At 53.7% G+C, this 19,909-nt stretch overlaps 9 protein-coding genes across 9 annotated transcripts; 5 read left to right on the top strand and 4 right to left on the bottom strand.

The window, feature by feature from the left end:
• Positions 1–747: 747 nt before the first annotated feature.
• Positions 748–2,492, top strand: SEPMUDRAFT_41244 (cytochrome P450; the record flags this gene model as incomplete). Its single annotated transcript, XM_016908820.1, has 5 exons — positions 748–980; positions 1,067–1,257; positions 1,333–1,355; positions 1,413–2,051; positions 2,133–2,492. The coding sequence occupies 5 exons, from the start codon at positions 748–750 to the stop codon at positions 2,490–2,492; spliced, it is 1,446 nt and encodes a 481-aa protein (XP_016762156.1).
• Positions 2,493–3,215: 723 nt separating this feature from the next.
• SEPMUDRAFT_147884 (uncharacterized protein) lies at positions 3,216–4,380 on the bottom strand. The gene has a single exon (XM_016904574.1). The coding sequence runs from the start codon at positions 4,255–4,257 to the stop codon at positions 3,529–3,531; it is 729 nt and encodes a 242-aa protein (XP_016762157.1). The 5' UTR covers positions 4,258–4,380; the 3' UTR covers positions 3,216–3,528.
• Positions 4,381–4,623: 243 nt separating this feature from the next.
• On the top strand, positions 4,624–6,427 carry SEPMUDRAFT_147885 (tryptophanyl-tRNA synthetase). Its single transcript, XM_016904575.1, has one exon. The coding sequence runs from the start codon at positions 4,705–4,707 to the stop codon at positions 6,088–6,090; it is 1,386 nt and encodes a 461-aa protein (XP_016762158.1). The 5' UTR covers positions 4,624–4,704; the 3' UTR covers positions 6,091–6,427.
• Positions 6,428–6,929: 502 nt separating this feature from the next.
• Positions 6,930–9,000, top strand: SEPMUDRAFT_131782 (uncharacterized protein). Its single transcript, XM_016902449.1, has one exon. It carries the CDS (start codon positions 7,205–7,207, stop codon positions 7,898–7,900), a length of 696 nt encoding a protein of 231 aa, XP_016762160.1. The 5' UTR covers positions 6,930–7,204; the 3' UTR covers positions 7,901–9,000.
• Positions 6,930–9,000, bottom strand: SEPMUDRAFT_147886 (actin-crosslinking protein). The gene has a single exon (XM_016904576.1). It carries the CDS (start codon positions 8,960–8,962, stop codon positions 8,135–8,137), a length of 828 nt encoding a protein of 275 aa, XP_016762159.1. The 5' UTR covers positions 8,963–9,000; the 3' UTR covers positions 6,930–8,134.
• A 228-nt stretch (positions 9,001–9,228) lies between these two features.
• SEPMUDRAFT_147887 (LNS2-domain-containing protein) lies at positions 9,229–12,284 on the bottom strand. Its single transcript, XM_016904577.1, has one exon. It carries the CDS (start codon positions 12,178–12,180, stop codon positions 9,502–9,504), a length of 2,679 nt encoding a protein of 892 aa, XP_016762161.1. The 5' UTR covers positions 12,181–12,284; the 3' UTR covers positions 9,229–9,501.
• A 992-nt stretch (positions 12,285–13,276) lies between these two features.
• Positions 13,277–17,161, top strand: SEPMUDRAFT_81900 (uncharacterized protein). The gene is made up of 2 exons (XM_016910294.1): positions 13,277–13,667; positions 13,768–17,161. Exons 1-2 carry the CDS (start codon positions 13,303–13,305, stop codon positions 17,153–17,155), a joined length of 3,753 nt encoding a protein of 1,250 aa, XP_016762162.1. The 5' UTR covers positions 13,277–13,302; the 3' UTR covers positions 17,156–17,161.
• Positions 17,162–17,176: 15 nt separating this feature from the next.
• SEPMUDRAFT_147889 (Maf-domain-containing protein) lies at positions 17,177–18,259 on the bottom strand (the record flags this gene model as incomplete). The annotated part of the gene is made up of 2 exons (XM_016904578.1): positions 17,177–17,942; positions 18,044–18,259. 2 exons carry the CDS (start codon positions 18,254–18,256, stop codon positions 17,331–17,333), a joined length of 825 nt encoding a protein of 274 aa, XP_016762163.1. The 3' UTR covers positions 17,177–17,330.
• A 458-nt stretch (positions 18,260–18,717) lies between these two features.
• On the top strand, positions 18,718–19,903 carry SEPMUDRAFT_147890 (NAD(P)-binding protein). The gene has a single exon (XM_016904579.1). The coding sequence runs from the start codon at positions 18,788–18,790 to the stop codon at positions 19,838–19,840; it is 1,053 nt and encodes a 350-aa protein (XP_016762164.1). The 5' UTR covers positions 18,718–18,787; the 3' UTR covers positions 19,841–19,903.
• The last annotated feature ends 6 nt before the right edge of the window (positions 19,904–19,909 follow it).

Below are 19,909 nucleotides of genomic sequence, written 5' to 3' on the forward strand. Positions count from 1 at the left end.
CCAAGAACAAGAAGAAGAGAGTCCAGACTCTGGGGTGACTCTTCGGTGAGTCGACCCCATATCCTGAATCCGGCATGTGCGGCAGGACAAGAGTACTTTTCGTAAAGATAGACCAACCAACACCCTGTAGTGAGTACATGAATGGTTGAATACACTAATGGTTGTTGTATCACGACTACGAGTAGACCAGGCAATATATCATAGGCATACAGCTGTAACAGGATGTAGCCCCCGCCCAATGCTTGACCTGGTCAAACCTTCACATCCGGGTGCAGATATCCGCTGGGTCTTCTGTGTCTTCTGTGTCATCTGACTGTAGCAGGCCCTGAATATCGTGGTCTGACTACAGGATGGTCCCCTATGGGTAGAACGGACAGCTCGGAGTCGATGTTCGTCGTGCTGCTGCTTGTAGGGGGGCTCTTACGGTGATCAATAGGCTCATATGCAACCGATCTCTCCGAGTCCGAGCCTAGCAGAGATGGTCTCTGGCTCCCGATGCTTGTCCAAATGGTACGATTTCCATGAATTCTCAGGTGTGTGAGACTGGAACGAAACAGGCGAGTGGAAGTTCCATCATTTCTCATTCCTACAAGACGATCATTCCTCCAAGCGGCTGTCGTGCATTGCAGACGGCTTCCTCTTTCATCCAGCTCGCAACATTTGCCTTCCATAACGACCATCAACATGCCCTTGAGCGGATCAGAGAGTGGAGTGTTGTTGGTCATATTGAAATGGGCCGAGCCGAGAATGCGGAGCACAGGCAGTTTAGCGTTGATACTGATACTTGTTTTGGGAGCAATTGTGGTGAATCGGTGGCAGCGAAAGCCCAAACTTCCCAAAGTTCCCATCTTGAAGCTATCCCCTCTGCCTGGCAAAGCGGGAGTAGCTGAGGACGTGGCAGCCTTCGTTCGAAATGGAAGGGATGTCATGCAAGCGGGATATGACCAGTACTCCAAGCACGGTCAAAACTATCTCCTGCGGTGAGTCCAACGAAAGTGAATCATCACAACACTCACATCTCGAGACACGCTGTCCGCTGATCGAGTTTTGGGGAGGATGCCGTTAGGACTCCCTGGGGCTTCATGCTCGTGTTAGCTCCGCGGTTCATCCAGGAGATGGTCTGGATGCCGGATGACAAGTTGGACAATCAACCTACGCACAATGAAATTCTTCAAACGCGATATACCATGCATCCGACGCTGGAGGAGGATCAGTATTATCTCGAAATTGTGCAAAAGCAATTGACGCGAAATCTAGGTGCGTTTCCCCCCCACACCTCTTGTCTTTGTTTCTGCCCCTGAGAACTACTAATGCGAAAGTGCACGTGAACAGGACCGGGCCTTCCAGATCTGGTTGTAAGTGCGAACAGCTAGTATCATGACTAGACCAGCATTGTTGACGTTCGACCACAGGATGAAGCAAAACGAGCTTTCCGCGGGCAGATTGGTGACTGCACGGCGTGGAAAGCAGTCGGCATGTGGGACGCAGCCTTCAAGATTACCACTCGCACCGCCAACCGATTCTTCTTTGGCAAAGAACTCGCCAGCGACGCCGAGTTCCTCCAACTCGCAGTGAGCTTCTCTTCCACCGTCTTTGACGGAGCTAACGTGCTTCGTGTCGACTACCCCTTTCTCAATTATCTCCCGTTTCTCAAACCTTACTTCCTCGCCTGGAAAACCAACGTTCAAAAAGACCATGCCCTCGCAAGAACTAAACTCCGGCCCACTCTCCGAGCCCGCATTGCTCAATTAGAACAACAAGAACAACGAGAAGAACAAGAACGACAACGACAACAATACCAATACCAAGATCAAGAACGAATTTATTATGGAAATGAGAAGAAATCTCCTCCCAACACCCCCAGCGATGCCGTCCAATGGGTCCTCGAAATCACGCCTCCCTCCAAGCGCAACATCGATCACCTCGTCCACCGCATGATGCATATTACCGTCGTGGCCGTCCACACCAGCAGCACCAGCTATCTCGACTGCATGAACGAACTAGCCGCACACCCCGAGATCCACTCCACGCTCCGCGAAGAAATCCTCTCGGTCTTCCTCTCACCAGAAGAAGAAGAAGAAGAAGAAGAAGAAGGAATCGAAGTACCAAAAATCTCAACCCCCACCAAGAAGAAAACAACAACAACAACAACTTCAACAACCCCCACCATCTGGCGAAAACAAGCCCTTTCCAAACTCCTCCATCTCGACTCCTTTATGCGCGAAACTGTTCGCTTACACACTAATGCATCAGGTCAATTGGATCGCGTGGCCATGACTGATGTGCAACTGAGCGATGGATCGATCATTCCGCGAGGCACATATGTGACTGTCCCTTCGGTGGCAATGAATGGCGATGCGGCCATTTGGGGCCCGGATGTGAATGTGTTTGATGCGTGGAGGTTTGTGAAGAAGAGGCAGGCGGGTGGCGGAGAGGAGGGCACGCAGCATAGTTTTGTGCAGACTGGAGTGGAATATTTGCATTTTGGGTGAGTTTTTTTTCTCTTCCCCTTCCCTCCTGCCTCTCTTTTGTCTTATTCTCTCCTCCCACCTCCCCCTCCTCTTCCTCCTCCCCTCCCCACCGATTACACACACATCCATATACTAACCATTTCACCTTTCCCCCTATTTCCTTTCTTCCCCAGCCACGGCCGCCACGCCTGTCCCGGGCGCTTCTTCTCGTCGAACGAAATCAAAGTACTTTTGATTCTCACGTTGATGAATTACGACGTCAAATTCCCGGATGAACAAAGAGGCGAGAAACTCCCCAACGTGTGGAATTGTCAATTGAGAAGCCCGAATCCCAACATCAAATTGGAATTTAAGCAACGGGAGAATGTGCATGAATTGTTTCGAATTTACTAGAACTATCTCAAAGAGAAAGGGATGATGGAAACTTAGAAGCTAGCGAGGTCGTGTGATTGGTATCGAGCGATGGTCGTATGTACATTTCATTCAATGGGGAATAGATGGTGATTTGTGGTGATGGTTTTGTGAGCGAGGTCGTGTGATTAGTATCGAGCGTATATATATATTGCATTCAATGGGGAATAGATGGTGATTTGTGATGATGGTTTTGTGACTGTCCTCTCTTACCTACGTCTCTGTCTCTCTCTCTCTCCCTCTCTCTCCATCTCTCTCTCTCTCTCTCTCTCTCTCTCTCGCTTTGAAAACGCAGCGAACTGTTTGGAACAAGATCAACGGTCATGAAAGCGTGTAAGGTAGTAATGACTGGTATATAGTGGAGACCTTCCATCAGGCTTAGGGCCTCTCAACGTTTGTACAGACGACTCTTCCCCTAATAATCAACTCAATCTTAATGCAAACATGAGCATGAAGCGAAGACTCGATCGTAGCACAGTGCCACTCCAACTCCAGCGCTAATGCTCGCTCGCGATATTCATACATTTTTGGGCTTCTCCTGCTCATCGTGTGGTTCCTCGTAGTTTGTGCTGCTCTCTTTCGTGTTGTCGAAATCAGTGTTTCTGTCGGCGTCTTGGGTGAAAGGCGGGTCATCGTTTGGCCAATACTACAAGGCCAATTCGCGATCTTTCCGCATGCCTTCCATTACAGCTTGCACGCCCCCTTCGCGCAGTCGAGCCAATACGACATACATTCCCTTCTGCGCCTTGGGCTGGCTCTTCTCTGTTCGCTGCATTCCAATGCTCTCAATCGCAGTACGGACAGCTCCCGAAGTCCAGTTCGAGAAGAAGCCTTGCTTTGCAGGCTCTTCATCGCTGGCGCCGACCACAGAGGTTGCGTTCGCCTGCTGGCCCCACCGTTCCCGCCTCTTCCGGATCTGCTCTCCAATCCTACTCTTGAGGGTCACACTCACATCCACATCGGTTCGCACCTCATTCACGTCGGTGGCGGCAAGGGCTTCGGGCCTGCGATAGGTGTGCTTCTCGATGACCGACAGAACGTTGTTCCAGTCCAAATTCCGGCTATCCGTTGCCATCCATCCCTCCTTCACGTCAACCACGCTCTTTTCGAGTATGAAGCTCTGGGTGCTGCCATCTTCGCTCGCGCCCAGGGCGCTTCGGGGAAGAAGGGCGAGTACACCCGCAGGTAGCCGGCTCTTCTTCAGATGCAGACGCACTGTCGTCAAGCGCTGGGTCTCCGGATCGTAGTGTCGCTCAATCGTGTCTGTCGATGCAACATGGCGAGAGTATGGATTGGGATAGCGGAGGAAGTAGGCCAAAGAAACGGCGCTGAAGCCATAGTCGTAGCTGTAGTTGCTCTGGTAGAATTTGACCATTGTCACCCACTCACGCACTCACTCACTCACGGGCGTCGGAGTCGGAGTCTGCGAGTCACGCCCATCCCCAGCGACGGGGGTAACTGATAGTGGTGATGATGGCCTCGTGAAGAGAAAGTGAATTGATGGATGGTGGAAGAGAAGTCGTGAATGGGTGGCGATGTGTGAGGCTGTCAGGTGCTGGTATCCTTGGCGCATGCTTGCCGCGGGAAAGCGGGAAGCATCGGCGTTCGTCAACCCCAATCCCGATGCCGATGCCATACTCGAGCCCCGCCCCTCCCGCGCGCCGCCAATAATTATTTTGGTCACCCCACTTCGGCCGTTAGTCATTCGATACCTTGGGAGGGACAGCACCAACAACATCATCAACAACAACAACAACATCAATCCCTCGAACACCTCCACCATCTGCACCGCCTCCACCACCTTCGCCGCCTCCGCCACCTCATGTCGTCCACGGACACTCCCACAGTTGGTGCGCCGCCCGCCGTGGCCGAGACCAAGGACGACAAGAAGCCCAGCTCCCAAAAGATCGACCCGTACAATGTTGCTGGCGAGGTGGACGACTCGGGCAATGTCAAGGCCATTGACTACGACCGCCTCATTGAGGAATTCGGCGTCCAGCCACTGTCCGACGACATCCTCCAGAAATTCGAGCGCGTTACCGGCAAGTCGGCTCACCTGTTGATCCGCAGAAAGATCTTCTTCGCACATCGTGACTTCGACAAACTCCTTGACATGTACGAGAAGTATGGCACTTTCATGCTGTATACCGGGCGGGGACCGTCGAGTGGGAGCATGCACCTGGGTCACACAGTGCCATTTCTGTTCACCAAGTGGTTGCAAGAGCTGTTCGATGTGCCGCTGGTCATCATGTTGACAGACGATGAAAAGTACCTATATACGCGCCACAAAAACAAGGGGGTGACGAAAAAGGGCGCCGAGGTGGCCGATTTCATCGATTATGCGCACGATAATATGAAGGACATCATCGCCTTGGGCTTCGACATGAAGAAGACCTTCATCTACACCGACTACGAATTCATGGGCGGCCACTTTCTGCAGAATGTGACCGAGTATGAGTCCATGGTGACGGTCAACCAAGCACAAGGTGCTTTCGGCTTCGATGGCAGCACGAGCATCGGGCTGACCGCTTTCTCTGCAAAGCAAGGAGCTGCTGCCTTTCCATCTTCCTACCCAGAACTGTTTGGCTACAAAGACTACCGCCTACCCGACCTTGACCGGACGGGTCTACGCCGACATAAAGCCCTGTCACAAATACCCGTCCTCATCCCCTGCGCTATCGATCAAGAACCGTACTTCCGCATCCTACGAGAACGCTGCAAACGCATGAAGCACGTGCACGAAAAGCCCTCTCTCATTCTTTCACAATTCCTAACTGCACTGCAAGGGCCAGGCGGGAAAATGAGCGCCTCGGACCCGAACTCGGCCATCTTCATGTCTGATAAGCCAAACGAGATCAAAAACAAGATCAATAAGCACGCGTTCTCAGGCGGTCGGGAGACGAGGGAAGAGCAAGAGAAATACGGCGGTAACCCCGATGTGGACGTCGCCTTTACCTATCTGTCATACTTTCTGGATTCGGACGAGGAATTGCAGGATTTGGCCGATCGATATCGAAGTGGAAAGATGGGGACAGGGGACATGAAGAAGCGATGTATCGCAGAATTGCAAAAGTTTGTGGCCGAGTTTCAAGAACGAAGAAGCAAGATCGATGATGCAAAGATGAGAGAATTCACGGCTTATAGAAAGTTGGAATGCAAGGGCGTTGATGCGGTGGCAGAAGGGCTCAAGGACTTGACATTGAAGTAGAGTCGCTGGCGCTAAAGAAAATTAATATCATCACTACTCAGCGACTGCTCGATGGGAAGTCTTTCGAGAGCTCGTTCGCATCCTTCCCGAGTCTGAACACGGCCTCGTAGCATATGCTCCATCCAGAGCTAATGCCCTGCGAAGCTAGTATTCTTCAAAAAGACCATGGCAGCACTCCATCAAGACGACGCCCAATACTATGGATATAGCCAGCAGCAAAGCGTCCATTAAGCCCTCCCTCTGTGGCCCATATCACGGACGTCCCACCTCCCTTGATCTTTGCAACAAATAAAAAATCCAAGTCATGAGCCAAGAGCCAGCCACCCTTGATATGAGGCAATCTGTAACTGACCGAAAGCGCCAGTACTACCGTAGTTGCGCTCAAAATGAGGTAGCATTAACAACTACCCTATCTGATCCATCAGCTTTTTTTTTTCTTCTTCTTCTAGCTCCATAGCATCCATCTTTGCGCTCGCTCCTTACTTCTTCGTTAGATTTACTCTCTCTTCATTTCATCGTATAATACTTTACATTTGAATGAATAGATATATCGAGAGAACGAGTACTTGTACCTCAGGTACCTACCTATTTTCCACTTTTTCTTCTTTCTCTTCTCGTCGTGCGAGGGTGGGTGGAAGGTGGAAGGTGGAAGGTGGAAGGTGGGAGGTGGACTTTTTACATGTCAAAGAAAGAAACCTTGGGGAAAAAAGAGCAAACAAACATTGGTCGAATCGAAGAGAGAGGGAAGACGGTTGGCAGAAGAAGAAGATGATGATGATGAAGGAGAAGATAATTTTTTTTCCGCGAGAGTTTATCCACCTTGGGGTATTTTCCTTCTTCTTCTTCTTCTTCTTCTTCTTTCTTTTCTTTTTCTTCTGTCCTCGTCGTGGTTGTTGTTGTTGTTGGTCTATAAGCAAACAGTTTTCTTGTTCCAAGGTCTAAAAGAAGAGAGGCTGTAATCTACAAACACCAACACACATCTCTCGCTCTCTCTCTCTTCGCGGTCCCTGATTATTTCTTGTCTGTCCGTCAATCTAGCCAGCATACAAACACACACACACACATACTTTCTTCCTTCCTCTTCTCCAAGCATATGAGACACGGACAGTAATCGATGAGCGCTCCAGACAGCACCGGAGCTCGGCCCTCAGGTGGCACGGTCCAGCTTCCAGCCAAGAAGGAAATGAAGGACAAGTCCAGCGGCATGTCAGTCAAAGAGCTGCTCATGGCCTGCCTCTGCATCGACGGCGGTGGCGCCGGTCGTCATTGGGAAAGACCATCACTTTCGCCACCACCTGCTCCACCCCCAAGCCGTGCCAATTCAGGCACTACCAGCAGAAGAGGAGCAGTGCATCCTCGTCCAAGACAACTCTCTTCATATGAGCTACGACAGAGAATGGCACGACGACCTGGAGAGGAGAGACTGCCACGTCACCACACTGCTCTTCCCACCAGTAATTCTGCTGCGCGTCGTCGGCAATTCCATCCCATCGTCACGGACAGCCCCACTGCACGCATTGTCCAGCCAGAGAGCTCGATTGCAAAACCGCAACGAGAAATTGAAGCGGAGAACCTCGCTAATCGGGCCCAGGACAAGTTGCACCTTGAGAAGATACGGCAAGCGCAACATCGCGGCAAGGAGCCAGAAAGTCCCAAGGCCATTCCAGCCGTTGCGGGAGATCTGGGTGATATTGGAACATCATCTCTTCCCATGAACTTTAGCCCTCGTGAACGCCAGCCCACAGTAGCAGATCTCAGCGGGGGCAACAGGCGTGGTACTGGTGGTGTTGCAGAGGTGAGTACACCCTAGCCTTGTCTTCGCCATCACCACCGAGGGGAGCCCCGAGCCAGGTTCTGAGGGCTCAAGGTTGTGTTGAGGCTGCTCAGAGACGGACTGAAGCGACAGGAGTTCTCGCAGTGTCTTTCCCAGTGGCATATCCGTTGAGATTTGTCCAAACAGGCTACAGGCTTGCAGCATTGGCGTACTCTCTCGCACCGCATAGCTTTCTAGCAGTAGCTCTTGCAATCAGCATACCGTCTGTCTTCATGCAAACTTGTCATGCTTTCCCTTTACTTTCACATCCAGCATCACCTCGTGATAATTGCCTTCTCTCCTCGCCTTCTTCAACTTCTTCACCTCATCGTCATCCAACCTCCTGCCCACCTCTGCCTCCAATTCCTTTCGACTGATCTTCGCTCGCACCTTCTCGGCCTTTTCCGTCTTGAGCTTCGGCTTGAAGCGCGCCTGCATGCGGATGCGAATACACGTCGTCTCATCCGCAGCCTCCGCATCTCCCCTCACCTCAGCAGGGTCCTTATCGCCGTCCACCGACAGATACGTCTTTCGCATCATCGTCTGTATCTCAAACTGGCTCGATTTCCCCTCGGCGGGAACCACTTTGAACGTCTCTTCCGGCGAGACTGCTTCTCGCGTAGATGACAAGATGCCATATTGGTCGCAACCGAGATACTTGCCATGATGTCCCTTGAAGGTGAAGGTATTCTCGTTGCCCACAATCTTCTGTGCAACCCATACCTGGCGCACGTCGTGTGGTTCCGCCGAGTGCGGCTCGTTCTCGACCATGTTTTCGATTTTGCTCGTGAAGACGCGTCCCAGCTGGTCGACTGCAACACACGCCACGGGTTCGCTGGGTAAGACAAGGATGACAGGGCCGGCGATGTCGTCGATGGCGTCTGCAGAGACCCAGTTCTCGTCGTCCTCGGCCTCGGGTTGTTGATGAGCAGACACGAGCTGCTTGGAGGCTGGCGGCGCATGCTCGTTCTCGTCGTGGGCGTCGTCGGCTTCTTTCTCTGCTCGCTTGCGCTTCTTGGTTGGCTTCTTATCGCCTTTGAAGCTGAGAGCTTTTACCATATTTGGTATATGGAGGATGTTGTTGCTGGACACTTGACGTCGCTCGGTACAAAGTTCAGTCAGGTATGCAAGGTATATGTACCTACAGCAGGAAGGAACTACATGTACCTCCTACACCTCAGGTTCAAACACTGTCACATGGAAGACAGACCCACAGCTATCAACATATAATTGTGCCACCCTCGCAATTGTTTCTGCCTCGCGCCAAACTGGAAACATGCAGGACGAGAAGAGGGATGCAATCATCAGCGTCTCGAAGACTTGCCGTTTACCATTATCATCATCATCATCTAGCTACTCCGATACGTATAACAACGCACCAGCCAAGTCCTCCCCCAGGGACAGTTCTAGCTGCGCCATCCACAGATGCACATATGCAATGCTATACAAATACCAAACGCCCGCTGTAACGCCCACGAATGACCATACTATGGCATGCTATGCTTTGCTTCTTCATCCTCTTCGTCTCTGTCCAATACTCTAGACACTTTTACTTCCGCAGCTGGCAGTGTGAAGCATAGCGAAAAAGGGGCAATACTCTATCGTTTCTGCGGCGCATTTCGTGCCGTAGCAGGACTAAGCTGGTCGATACTCGGACCAGAAACTGAGTCATCCATTCGGCTCACTTGTCCGCTCGTAATCTGGTGGTCATCACTGAGCTTCCGTGGCGTTGAGATTTCCCGCGGGCTTGACTCCATCTGTGGTGTGCGTTGCGCGATAGGAGAATGTGCGTCCCCGCGAGAATCTTGGACCTCGCAGTCCTCCTCTGCCTCGTCCTCGTCCTCTCCCTGGGCGTCAGTGTCATCCTCATCCTCGTACTCGTTCTCCTCGTCTCCCTCTTCATCTTCGTCAATCATGGACTGGGTGAGTTCATCATTGGTATCCTCATCATCGTAATCATCATCGCGTCCGAGCATGGATGCAATGGATTGATCGAGGCTGGGACGACCGTCGGGGTCGGAAAAGTACGAGTCCATCATATCGTCGCCGGCTTCGTCCTCGCTCAGGATGCTTTGGCTGTCTCTAGTGATGGTCGCCTGCAATTTGGGCACCGGCGAGGTGACAGGTTCATCCTCGTCTTCCGAGTCGGTGAAGTCTGCTAGATCCATCGGCTTACTTCGCCAGTAATTGAAATCGGTAAATTCTTCTCCGCCGCCCATGACAAGCAGACCAACAGGCGGGAAGTAGTGGTCGACAATTTCTCGCATGCTGCTATATGCCGTCTTATAGTGGTTCAGCGACAGGAGGTCCAGACTGATTTCGGAATTGGTGTTGATGGTGAAGATTCGTGTGGATGGGATGTTGACAGATCGGTAGCTGAGCGCATCCGTCAAGCGATTTCCGAATCCCGCGTAGAATGGCGAGCCAGCCTTCCCTCGACCGGCTCCCAGACCCCCAGGCAAGTTTGCCATATTCATGGGCTTGAGACCTGCCTCCAATGCATTTTCAGTAGTGTTCTGTGCTCCACCATGGCCGGCAAAGAGCGACATGATATCTCGCAAGCAAGCCATCTTGAAGATCTCCGGCTTGCGTAGGTACACTTCACGTCGCAATGCTGCGATGGTCCGATCGGGACTCAGAATGACCGGGCCAGGAGGGAGCTTGTACCCTTCCTGTGTTACACCCTTGAGGTATGCTCTGGTAGTATCTGCTTGGCCCACACTTCTGCTGGTCAGATACAGAAAGTTGTAGCCATTGGAGGCAATCTCAGTGTAGAGCTTAGCGACGCCTTGATGCGTCCAATCTCGGCCAATTTTGTTGAGCACATGCCCCAGCACGTCCGACTTGGTAATGGTTCCATCGATATCCGAAATCACAATGGGTACGTCGTGCCTCCAGTACCATAGAGTGGCCTCGCATGTGGCACGGTTTACGGTAAAGGCCATGCTATTTGCTCCTGGTTTCAGATCCATACCTTTTAATTGTGCCGACGTGAGACGTAGCGTTTTAGCGTAATTCTTGTTGGGATCTCCTGCGATCGCAGAAGACGATGAGGGCGCTTGGGAACCTATCTCGACCGCACTATCGGAGTCACGCCGATTGTGAGAGTTGACATAGCCAGACTTCGAGTCCACGCTTCGTGTATCGTCAGAGTGATAACCTGGATCCGAGATGGCATCTGTAGAAGCATATGCCGTCGGATTGTAGCTGCCCATGCCCGACGCCACTGCACGCTTGTTGGCGGCATCCTTGGCTTCTTCACTGCTGTAGATCCAGATGTTACCCTTTTCGTCAGCGCCGATGAGTGAGCCGATGTCATAGGGGCCGTCCAGCTCTTCTGAGAGGAGCTGTCTGGCGATACCTTCTGCCTGCAGGGCTTCCGCGTTACTGCTGCCATAATTACTCATATCGAGCATGAGATCACCCGACTCGGTGACCTGATTGCTGATATTTGATGTCCACAGCTTCTTCGACAACGCGATGGCGCGCTCCTTTGCTTCTGACTGTTTCGACGAAGGGGCAGAAGGAGAAGCAACAGCAGCATCGTCTAATCCGTTCGTTCTCCTGCTCGATGGACTAGCCGCTCGCTCTGACCCGGCCTGCATGATGAGCTCCGAGTGGTCCAGGGACTCGTTGATGACGGCTCGAGCCGCGGGAAGCGCACTGTCGGAGGAGGTACGATCGAGAGGATGGTGCAGGGCGCTGACAGGAAATTCGCCCGACAGTGGCCGTGGTCGGGGCGATTGTTCATTGTCCGAAGAAGTCGGAGGCTGCGTCGAGTTCTCCGCATCACTACTAGGCCTTCTCTGCAGAGGAGAGGCAGCAGGAGTACTTTTACTGTGTCCTTTGGAGCGAGATGCCCCATCTTGTGCCAGACCCAAGGCATTCTTTTCGAGATCGAACGACTCTGGCTCTTGCAGCGCAGGCGGTTCGGGGGCGCTGGCTTTCAATTCTGGACTGCCGGCTGGCGATGCCAGAGGCGAGGTTTGGAGGGCTTCGGGCACATCGTCCAGGGTCTCGAAGACGAAAAAAGCCTCTCCTCCCACGCCCAGCTTCATGGGAAAGTCCCGTTTCTCGCCATTCACCTTGAATTCCACCTTCTTTTCCGAGGGCCGCAGCAGAGAGAATTTGCCGAAGCGAATGTGAAATGGACTACAGGCCAAGGACCCATCTTCCTGCTCGACGACGACGACATCGATGGCACCGGAGAGGGTGGCAGGATTGATGGAGTTCCAGGTATTGGACACGCCTCCTGCTAGCGATCGTACGTATTGCATTTCGTCGGGCTCAGAGGCGCGGTCACAGCAGGTTCATGGGAAGCATGTGTGTGTGGGTGGGTGCGTGTGTGTGCGTGCGTGTGTGTGTTTGTTCGTGCGTGCGTGTGTGTATGAGTGGGCGAGAGTGAGAGAGCGAGTGTGTGCGTGTACGTGTGGGTATTTGTGCGTAAGGTATGTGTCTGCGTGTGTTTGCGCGCGTGTGTAGGTAGGGTAAGTAGTATATCTAGTACTCAGCGAGCCTAGAGGAATGATGGTATGAAGGAACGAAGGTATGTATGCGTGAGAGGTCGGTGGTGATCAACTTAGTACATGTGGTTTCTATGTCCTGCTGAGATAGTCGATTGGAGAGGCGAGGCGAGGCGAGACAGCAGACGAGACGGAGGGAATTCGGGGTGTTGTGTAGTACGTTACCTCTAGTACTAAAGGTATGAGGTAGGTAGGTAGGTAGGGTGGTCAGGACCGTTACCTAACGTACCTGTAGTGCATCAATGTCAGTCAGCAGTCTCAGCAATAGCACGGGACCCACGTCACACGATCCGGTCGAAGAAGAGCCGAGGCGAGGCGAGGCGGGTCGCGGGTTGGCGGGAGCGGGAGGAGGTGAAGAAAACGCCGGAGAAGACGTGGAGGGCCTGAGGCAGACTCATCCAGTGCTCAGTTGCAGACTTGCTGTGTGGAGGAGCCGGCACGCCCGGCAGAGCTGGCAAAGTCAAGAGAGCCTGGTAGGCTGTACAGTGCTGCTTACCGAGGTGGCCCAGGTCTGTGCTTGCGCTAGGGGCGGTCCGGTATCAGCTAACCGGGGATAGTGCTACAGAACCTTTGAAACCCAAATCTGCAGCGAGATATCGACGTCTTTCGGCCCTTTCCTGATTTATACGCGTCTATACCTGTTTAGTCCGCTCGGACCGCTCCTAGCGCCTGCACAGACCTGGGCCACTTCGGTAAGCAGCACTGTACCTGTAGAGAGGAACAAGGTTGATGGCGATCATCCCGCAGTCGCCTAGTCTTGCGGAGAAGAAACGCCTTCCGAATCATATTTCTCTCCCACTGCCCGGACAGCTCCATGTCACCACCAACTACACACACTACAGGTATACTTGTAGTTCACTTCCATCGTTTTATTGCATGCATCTTCTGCATCTCTCCTTCTTCGTCTTCATCGTCATCGTCTTCATCTTCTTCTTCATCTTTTTCGTCTCCCTCCCACACGCCTGCTCTACGCACGTGTGCGGGGCGGACGTCCCTACATATTCATTCGTATCTGGAGCCAGTCTAGTATGCTGCCTGATAGCCTGTCGTCGCTCACACCCCATGGCCGGTCCTCGAGCACCGCAACATGCGGCGGGATGGTTGGCTGTCGCTGCAGACCACATTCGAGATAGCGGTTTTGGAGTCGACGTCCTCTCGTCTACCTCGAGCAAGCTGTGGCCCTACATGCTGCCCTTTGCTCTGTACTTCAAGCCCTTGGTGGTCTTGACCGCCTTGACATGGTACGCTCCCTCCCCCCCCCCTCCCCTCCCCCAACACCAATTCCCACCACCACCACAAACTTCCATGCGGTTCTGATGTGTCCATTGCCGCGACCTGCAGGCTGATCTGGAGAGCCTACCAAGTCCTGAACAAGCCGCTCGACGATCTCGCCGGTCTCCTCGGCTTCGACATCCCCTCTGCCCCAGAAATTGACCTGGCCGGAGTCAAGGCAGATGGCGCCATTGTGCATTGGTCGCTGCCGGAACCTCCTCTGCGCATGAACAAGAGCACGCACAAGTTCGAGGTCATGGTAAATGGGGACTTGATCGCCTCCCTGTCCGTCAGGGAGTCGGCCGCCTTGATCACCGGTCTGCAGCCTGGCTGTTACTACGTCGTACGCATATCGCTGGCCAACAACCAGGATTTCACCTCCAAGAGCCTTCCTCTGCGCTTTCGCACCAAGCAACTGGCTTCCGGCGACTTCTTCACCACATCACTAGACGACGACAGCGATTACGATCTACCACAGGTGCCCATCCAGGCCGTCCCGTATCGTGGGTTACACGGCATCACATTCGCTCGACCAGACGCCCCACCGCCCATTACCCGAGAGAATAGCGGGGCAGGAGGCCCGACCAGAAGCCTCAAAGGCCGAAGGGCTTCGCCTTCTGCACTCGATCTACAACAGCTGGACCCGCCTGCCGACCATGTGGAGCCTCCCGAAGGCGCTGAAACTATCACGCGATTGACCGAGAGGCTCGATGAGATCCGCAGGGAGACGGACGAGGCGGAGAGGCAGGCGCGAGAGGAAGAAGAGGAGGATTCGAGGCTAAAGGAGGAATTGATCAAAGAACGAGACGAGTTGAAGGCAGAGGCGCTGGAGCGAGACAAGGCGAGTCGGAATCTGAAGAAAGAGGTTAACACATTGGAGCGGCAGAATACGATCGCGCAAAATGATAGAACCAAAGCCGAACGCCTTCTACAGCAAAAGAAGCAGGAACGGGTCAAGATGAAGGAAGACATGGCTCGATGGGACCGTGAGACTGCCAACATGAAGGAGGAAGTGGAGAATATTCGGAAGGAGAAAGAGGAGTTTCTGCGGAAGAGCGAGCAGGAAAAGAAAGAGCTGCGTGCAAAGCAGGCGGAACAGGCGGCCGCTCTCAAGCTGCTGGACGATGAGGTGAAGGAGAAGAGTACCGAGATCAAGAAGCTGGAGCGCAGCATGAAGAACAACTCCCCCAACACCACCGAGCAGGAGCCGAACCTGGTCCAGCAACATCAGCAGGAAATGGAAGAGCAGAGAGCGTGGGATCAGCATATCCAGCAACTGCAGCATCAGTATGCAATCACTGTGCAGAAGCTCGAAACATCCAAGCGTATGCACGCTGAGCAAGCAGCATATCTCGAGCAGCTTCGCGCCAAGCGTCGACAGGAGGAGGCAGCCCACCTCTACGCGTCTCCGCCCGCCACTCAGGAGCGACCACTGCGTAGGGGCGATAGCAATCGCAGCCGCAGAGGTCAGAGCGGCGTCAGCGCATCTGATAGTCCTCGCATGGCAACCTTTCAACCCACATCTGCCGCATTCCCACCAGGCACTGCCGCCACGGCATCGATCTTTCCCGGAGCATCCACCTTCTTCAATATCAACAATGGCATGACTCTTCAGGGTCCCAGCAATGGCATGACCGTGTCAGAGGAGGAACGAGAGCGATTGACTGGCGGTGCCCTGATGAGTCCCGGTGCGGGTGCGAATCTGATACCTGCAGACCTCTTTGGCGAAGGCGATAAGACGCTCACGGAGATGATTCTCCCTGGCCTGGGTGCCCTTCCTGGCGTACCCGAGCCTGCTTCCACTGTTCCTCCCTCGTCCGCTTCTCAAAACCATGCCGCATCCTTTGACCCAGGGCCTGCATCTCCAGCTTCGGTTGGTAGCGGGCCGACAAGCCTGTTCGCTAGTCCTCGAGCAAGTGCACAGAATCTGGTTGGCTCACCCGAAGGTGTAGAGCGTGTGATGGATTCCGACCGTCGCTCCATACGCTCCACTCGCTCCAATCGTGCTATTAGCGGGACCGGCAGTCGTTTCAGTGGCATGTTCGGGATCAAACAGCGAGCCAAGACGAGCGGTGGCGAAGAAGGTCTGGCGCTGAGTAAGTCAAATTCGATGCCTCGACAGGATGGTGGCCTTGCTGGGATCGATTCCGAGACGCGCAAGCGGAACAGTAGCATTTCTGGCTCCATGCTCAGTGGGCCGTCATTTGGTGGCGATGTCGCATTTGATACCCCTCCACTCCCCGCATCCTCGCGGCGCAGTCGAGCCTTTGGGCTGTTTACCAAGTCGAACACTGATAGCGGAGGAGGATGGCCCAGCACTTTCACCGGCTTTGGAAGACGGCCTACATCGCCTCGGCCTGGGTCGACTCACTCCAATGAGTTGCCACGGCCGTCCTTTGACAGCAGTCGGTGGGGTGGTGATGGTTGGGGCCCCGGAGATGTTGGTGGCGGTAACAGAAGCAGCCCACTGGCCTTTGGAACTACCTGGGGGCCGAATCAGCCACCACAGCCACGCATATTTGGCTCCCGTCATACGTCGCGTCGTCCATCTGCACAGTACGGCGTCAGCGGTCCTCCCGACGACATTACCGAGGACGAAGATGACGATCGCTTCGACGATGGCCGTGCTTCCGCCCTAGGACCTATCGGCAGCAAGCCGCGCACGAAGGCACCCACGGTCGCGGAACCGCACGACGAGGATGTACCGCGGCTCAACCCGGCCGCCAAAGACTTCAAGTCATTCTTTTCCAGCATGAAGCTGAGCAAGTCGAGGGGCGAAGGTTCCTCCAACGCAGGCTCTGCACACAATACTCCCAACCTCGCTCAGGGGGAAAATGAAGAAGAATTCTCGCCGGCCAACAGTCGCAAGTCCCGCGACACTCGCAGCATTACCACGGCCGAGTCGTCCCTGGCAGAATCGGGGCGGAACTCCCCTGATCTCATCCGCACGTCGTCCTACACGTCCGAGGCGGCACCCTCTCCACTCCTCGGTGGCAGCTCTGTCGCCAGCAGAGAATCATTTATGCAAAAGATATCTCGCAAGTCGTCGTCTGGGGGCTTTGGACTTCCCCTCTTTCAGCGTAACAAGTCGAAGCTCGATACCCACTTGCAGACGACAGAAGACGGACAGCCACAACAGCTACAGCTACAGCTACAGCTACCACAACCACATGATGGCACTGGGTCATTGAGTGCCAGTGTGAGCAGTGTGCGAGACGGTAACAAGGATGCCGCTGCTGCTGCTGGTAGTGGTGGTGGTACTGGTTCGACTCCTGGTCGCGAGAGCAAAGAGCAAGCGCGGGGAAGTGGTAGGAACTGGAGCAATGTCTTGAAGCTGGGAGGAGGCAAAGACAGGAGGGGAGAGAAGAAGGGAGGGGGCAATGAGAGTCCGAGTCTGAGCGGCATGAGTATGACGACGGATGAGGATCGCGATGAGCGTGAGAAGGATGAGGTGTAATAGGTGGTCATCAGTGAGTACATTGTACGTGTAGATGAGAGTCATTCTCTGGCTGTTTCGACAGCGAAAGTACCTCCTAATGGTATATATGTATACCTTGTATATAAAGAGGTATCACAGCAAAGTTGTGTTTTGGTATAATGTAAATCTCGGGCATGAGATGGTGACATTTCGATTATAATGCACTATCCACCTCCTCGGCCACGGCAGGTTCCACAACGACCTTTTCAATGCACTGCAACGTCGCCCGTAGCGGCAGTCCCACGACATTATCAAAGGTGCCATCAATCTTCTCAACCAAAATACTCCCCACACCCTGTATCCCATAGCCACCAGCCTTATCGGCGCCTTCCCTCGTCTTGACATAACTCCACAGCAAATCATCCGTGACACTCTGATCAAACTTGACCAACGTCTCCTCAACATGCGTCTCAATGGCATACCCCGGATCCATCAACGATTCCTGAAACGGAGCCATACACACAACCGCAGTGTAAACTTTATGCCAACCCTGATTCTGATCGCGCAGCATTTTCAACGTGTGAAAATGTTCATTTTCCGACCGCGGTTTCTCGAGAATGTCGCCGTAGTGTGATGCGACCACTGTGTCGGCGGCGATGACGAGGGCGGGCTCACCGCCTTGCGAGGGAGAGTCGTCGATGTGTTGTTGGTAGACATTTGAGCATTTTTGTTCGGCTGTTGCGAGGACGTATTCGAAGGGGCCGAGGGATTTGGATTTGTCTTCGGGGAGGGTCGAGGGGATGATTTCGAGGTTGGTGAGGCCGATCTATACCTAGGTACTTTAGTTTTTGGGACAAGAAAGAATGTAGGAGACTTTTTCTGGGGGGTAGAGAGGTTGTTGATCTAGCGGTGATGGATGGGACTGACCTGCGCGAGAAGTTGTCTTCGTCGGGGAGAGGCAGATGCCAGGATGACTCGTTTCCCACGGATCATGTTGAGTGCTGGGAGATTCAATGGCAGAGGCGCTCGAGGTCCCGCTGGGCGCTGTTGGGGCGGTGCAGGGGCAGCGGTAGGGACAGCGACTCCGCCGGTGGCATCGTAGGCGGGCGGTGCATCGAGGGGTATCTTTTCGTCCACCATGGTGGTGGTGGTAGTGGTGGTGGTGGAGGTGGCGGTGGCGGTGACGGTGGAGGTGGTGGTGGAGGTGGTGGTGCATTCACATGTGAGGGAGAGTTATCGATTCGATAGGGCTGAAGATGAAGTCATGGCCCGCGCGTACCTAGCAACAGCAGAAAATACGTAACCTCAGGCAGCAGGTGTAAAACAGGTACGGAGAGCTTACTCCTTGCAGCAGCGCACCGGCACATCAGCGCTGATCATCAAGCTCAACTCTCGCGGAGACACCACCCGTTCGGACTACCACCGCCGACGAGACACGGGAAGGTTTGTAAGCTTGTGCTGAGTACTTGTCAGTGGTAGACGGAGCGGCCGTCATGATGATTCTGCTGCTGTGCTCTCGAGCATATATACATAGGCAATAAAGGTACGTGTACATGTCGTCTTGTCTGCCCATCTACCATTCACTCTCACACACTCTCTCACACGCACTCTCCTCTCTCCTCTCGCCCTCTCTCTCCTCTGCCTCACTACTACCCACCAGCCACAGCAGCTATGGTACAGAACAAGGCTTTCATCTTTGCAAACCCGCCTCAAGGCTGGCCTGTGCCGGGAAAGGACATCAAGACAGAGAGCAGCGACTTCGATGTCGACCAGCAACCACCCCAGGGCGGCTTCACTATCAAACTCCACTATGCTTCTTTCGACCCATACCAGCGAGGACGTATGAGGGCGGCAGATGTCAAGTCATACAGCCCACCTTTCGATCTGGGCAAGCCCATCACCAATGCTGCCATTGCCACTGTAATCAAGTCCGACAATGCCAAGTTCCCGGCGGGGCAAGTTCTCGTCGGTGCCCGTACCTACACACAAGAGTACGCGGCCATCACTGCCGAGGAGGCTGTGGGCTTCAAAGTGCTAGACAACCCATACAACCTCGACGTCAAATACTTTCTCGGCCCATTAGGCATGCCCGGCCTCACCGCCTACAGCTCCTTCTACGAGATCGGGCAGCCGAAGAAGGGCGAAACCATCTTCATCTCGGCCGCTTCGGGCGCCGTGGGTCAACTCGTGGGCCAACTCGCCAAGCACGAGGGATTGAAAGTGATTGGCTCAGTCGGCAGTGACGACAAATTAAACTTCATCACCAAAGACCTCCAGTTCGACGGCGGCTTCAACTACAAGAAAGAGAAGCCGCTCGATGCGCTCAAACGCCTCGCACCCGATGGAATCGACATCTACTACGAGAATGTGGGCGGAGAGCAACTCGACGCAGCGCTGATGCACGCCAACACATTCGCACGCATCGTGGCATGCGGCATGGTATCGCAGTACAATCTCTCGCCCGACCAGGCATACGGCGTGAAGAGTATGATGCAAGTGGTGGCCAAGCGGATCAAGATGCAAGGCTTCATCGTGACAGATGAGAATATGGGGCCACGGTATAGTGAGGATCACCAGAAGAATGTGCAAAAGTGGTTGCACGAGGGCACATTCAAGGCGAGTATTCATGTCACAGAAGGAATTGATAATGCGGCCGAAGGGTTTGTGGGCATGTTGAAGGGAGAGAATTTTGGCAAGGCAGTGTTGGAGATTAGTAAGATATAATGATCAAGTGGCGATAACATGAATGTGACGAGACTCAAGAGAGACACGAAGAATGTTCCTCCCCAGACG

The sequence above is a fragment of the Sphaerulina musiva genome (assembly GCF_000320565.1).
Source record: "Sphaerulina musiva SO2202 unplaced genomic scaffold SEPMUscaffold_3, whole genome shotgun sequence".
NCBI lineage: Eukaryota > Fungi > Ascomycota > Dothideomycetes > Mycosphaerellales > Mycosphaerellaceae > Sphaerulina > Sphaerulina musiva.

Bases quoted from the DNA above. Each gene is read 5' to 3' on its own strand.
- SEPMUDRAFT_147884 (XM_016904574.1), bottom strand. From the start codon at position 4,257: ATGGTCAAATTCTACCAGAGCAACTACAGCTACGACTATGGCTTCAGC.
- SEPMUDRAFT_147885 (XM_016904575.1), top strand. From the start codon at position 4,705: ATGTCGTCCACGGACACTCCCACAGTTGGTGCGCCGCCCGCCGTGGCC.
- SEPMUDRAFT_131782 (XM_016902449.1), top strand. From the start codon at position 7,205: ATGAGCGCTCCAGACAGCACCGGAGCTCGGCCCTCAGGTGGCACGGTC.
- SEPMUDRAFT_147886 (XM_016904576.1), bottom strand. From the start codon at position 8,962: ATGGTAAAAGCTCTCAGCTTCAAAGGCGATAAGAAGCCAACCAAGAAG.
- SEPMUDRAFT_147887 (XM_016904577.1), bottom strand. From the start codon at position 12,180: ATGCAATACGTACGATCGCTAGCAGGAGGCGTGTCCAATACCTGGAAC.
- SEPMUDRAFT_81900 (XM_016910294.1), top strand. From the start codon at position 13,303: ATGCATCTTCTGCATCTCTCCTTCTTCGTCTTCATCGTCATCGTCTTC. The intron at 13,668-13,767 runs GTACGCTCCCTC...CGCGACCTGCAG, and splicing joins GTCTTGACCGCCTTGACATG to GCTGATCTGGAGAGCCTACC.
- SEPMUDRAFT_147890 (XM_016904579.1), top strand. From the start codon at position 18,788: ATGGTACAGAACAAGGCTTTCATCTTTGCAAACCCGCCTCAAGGCTGG.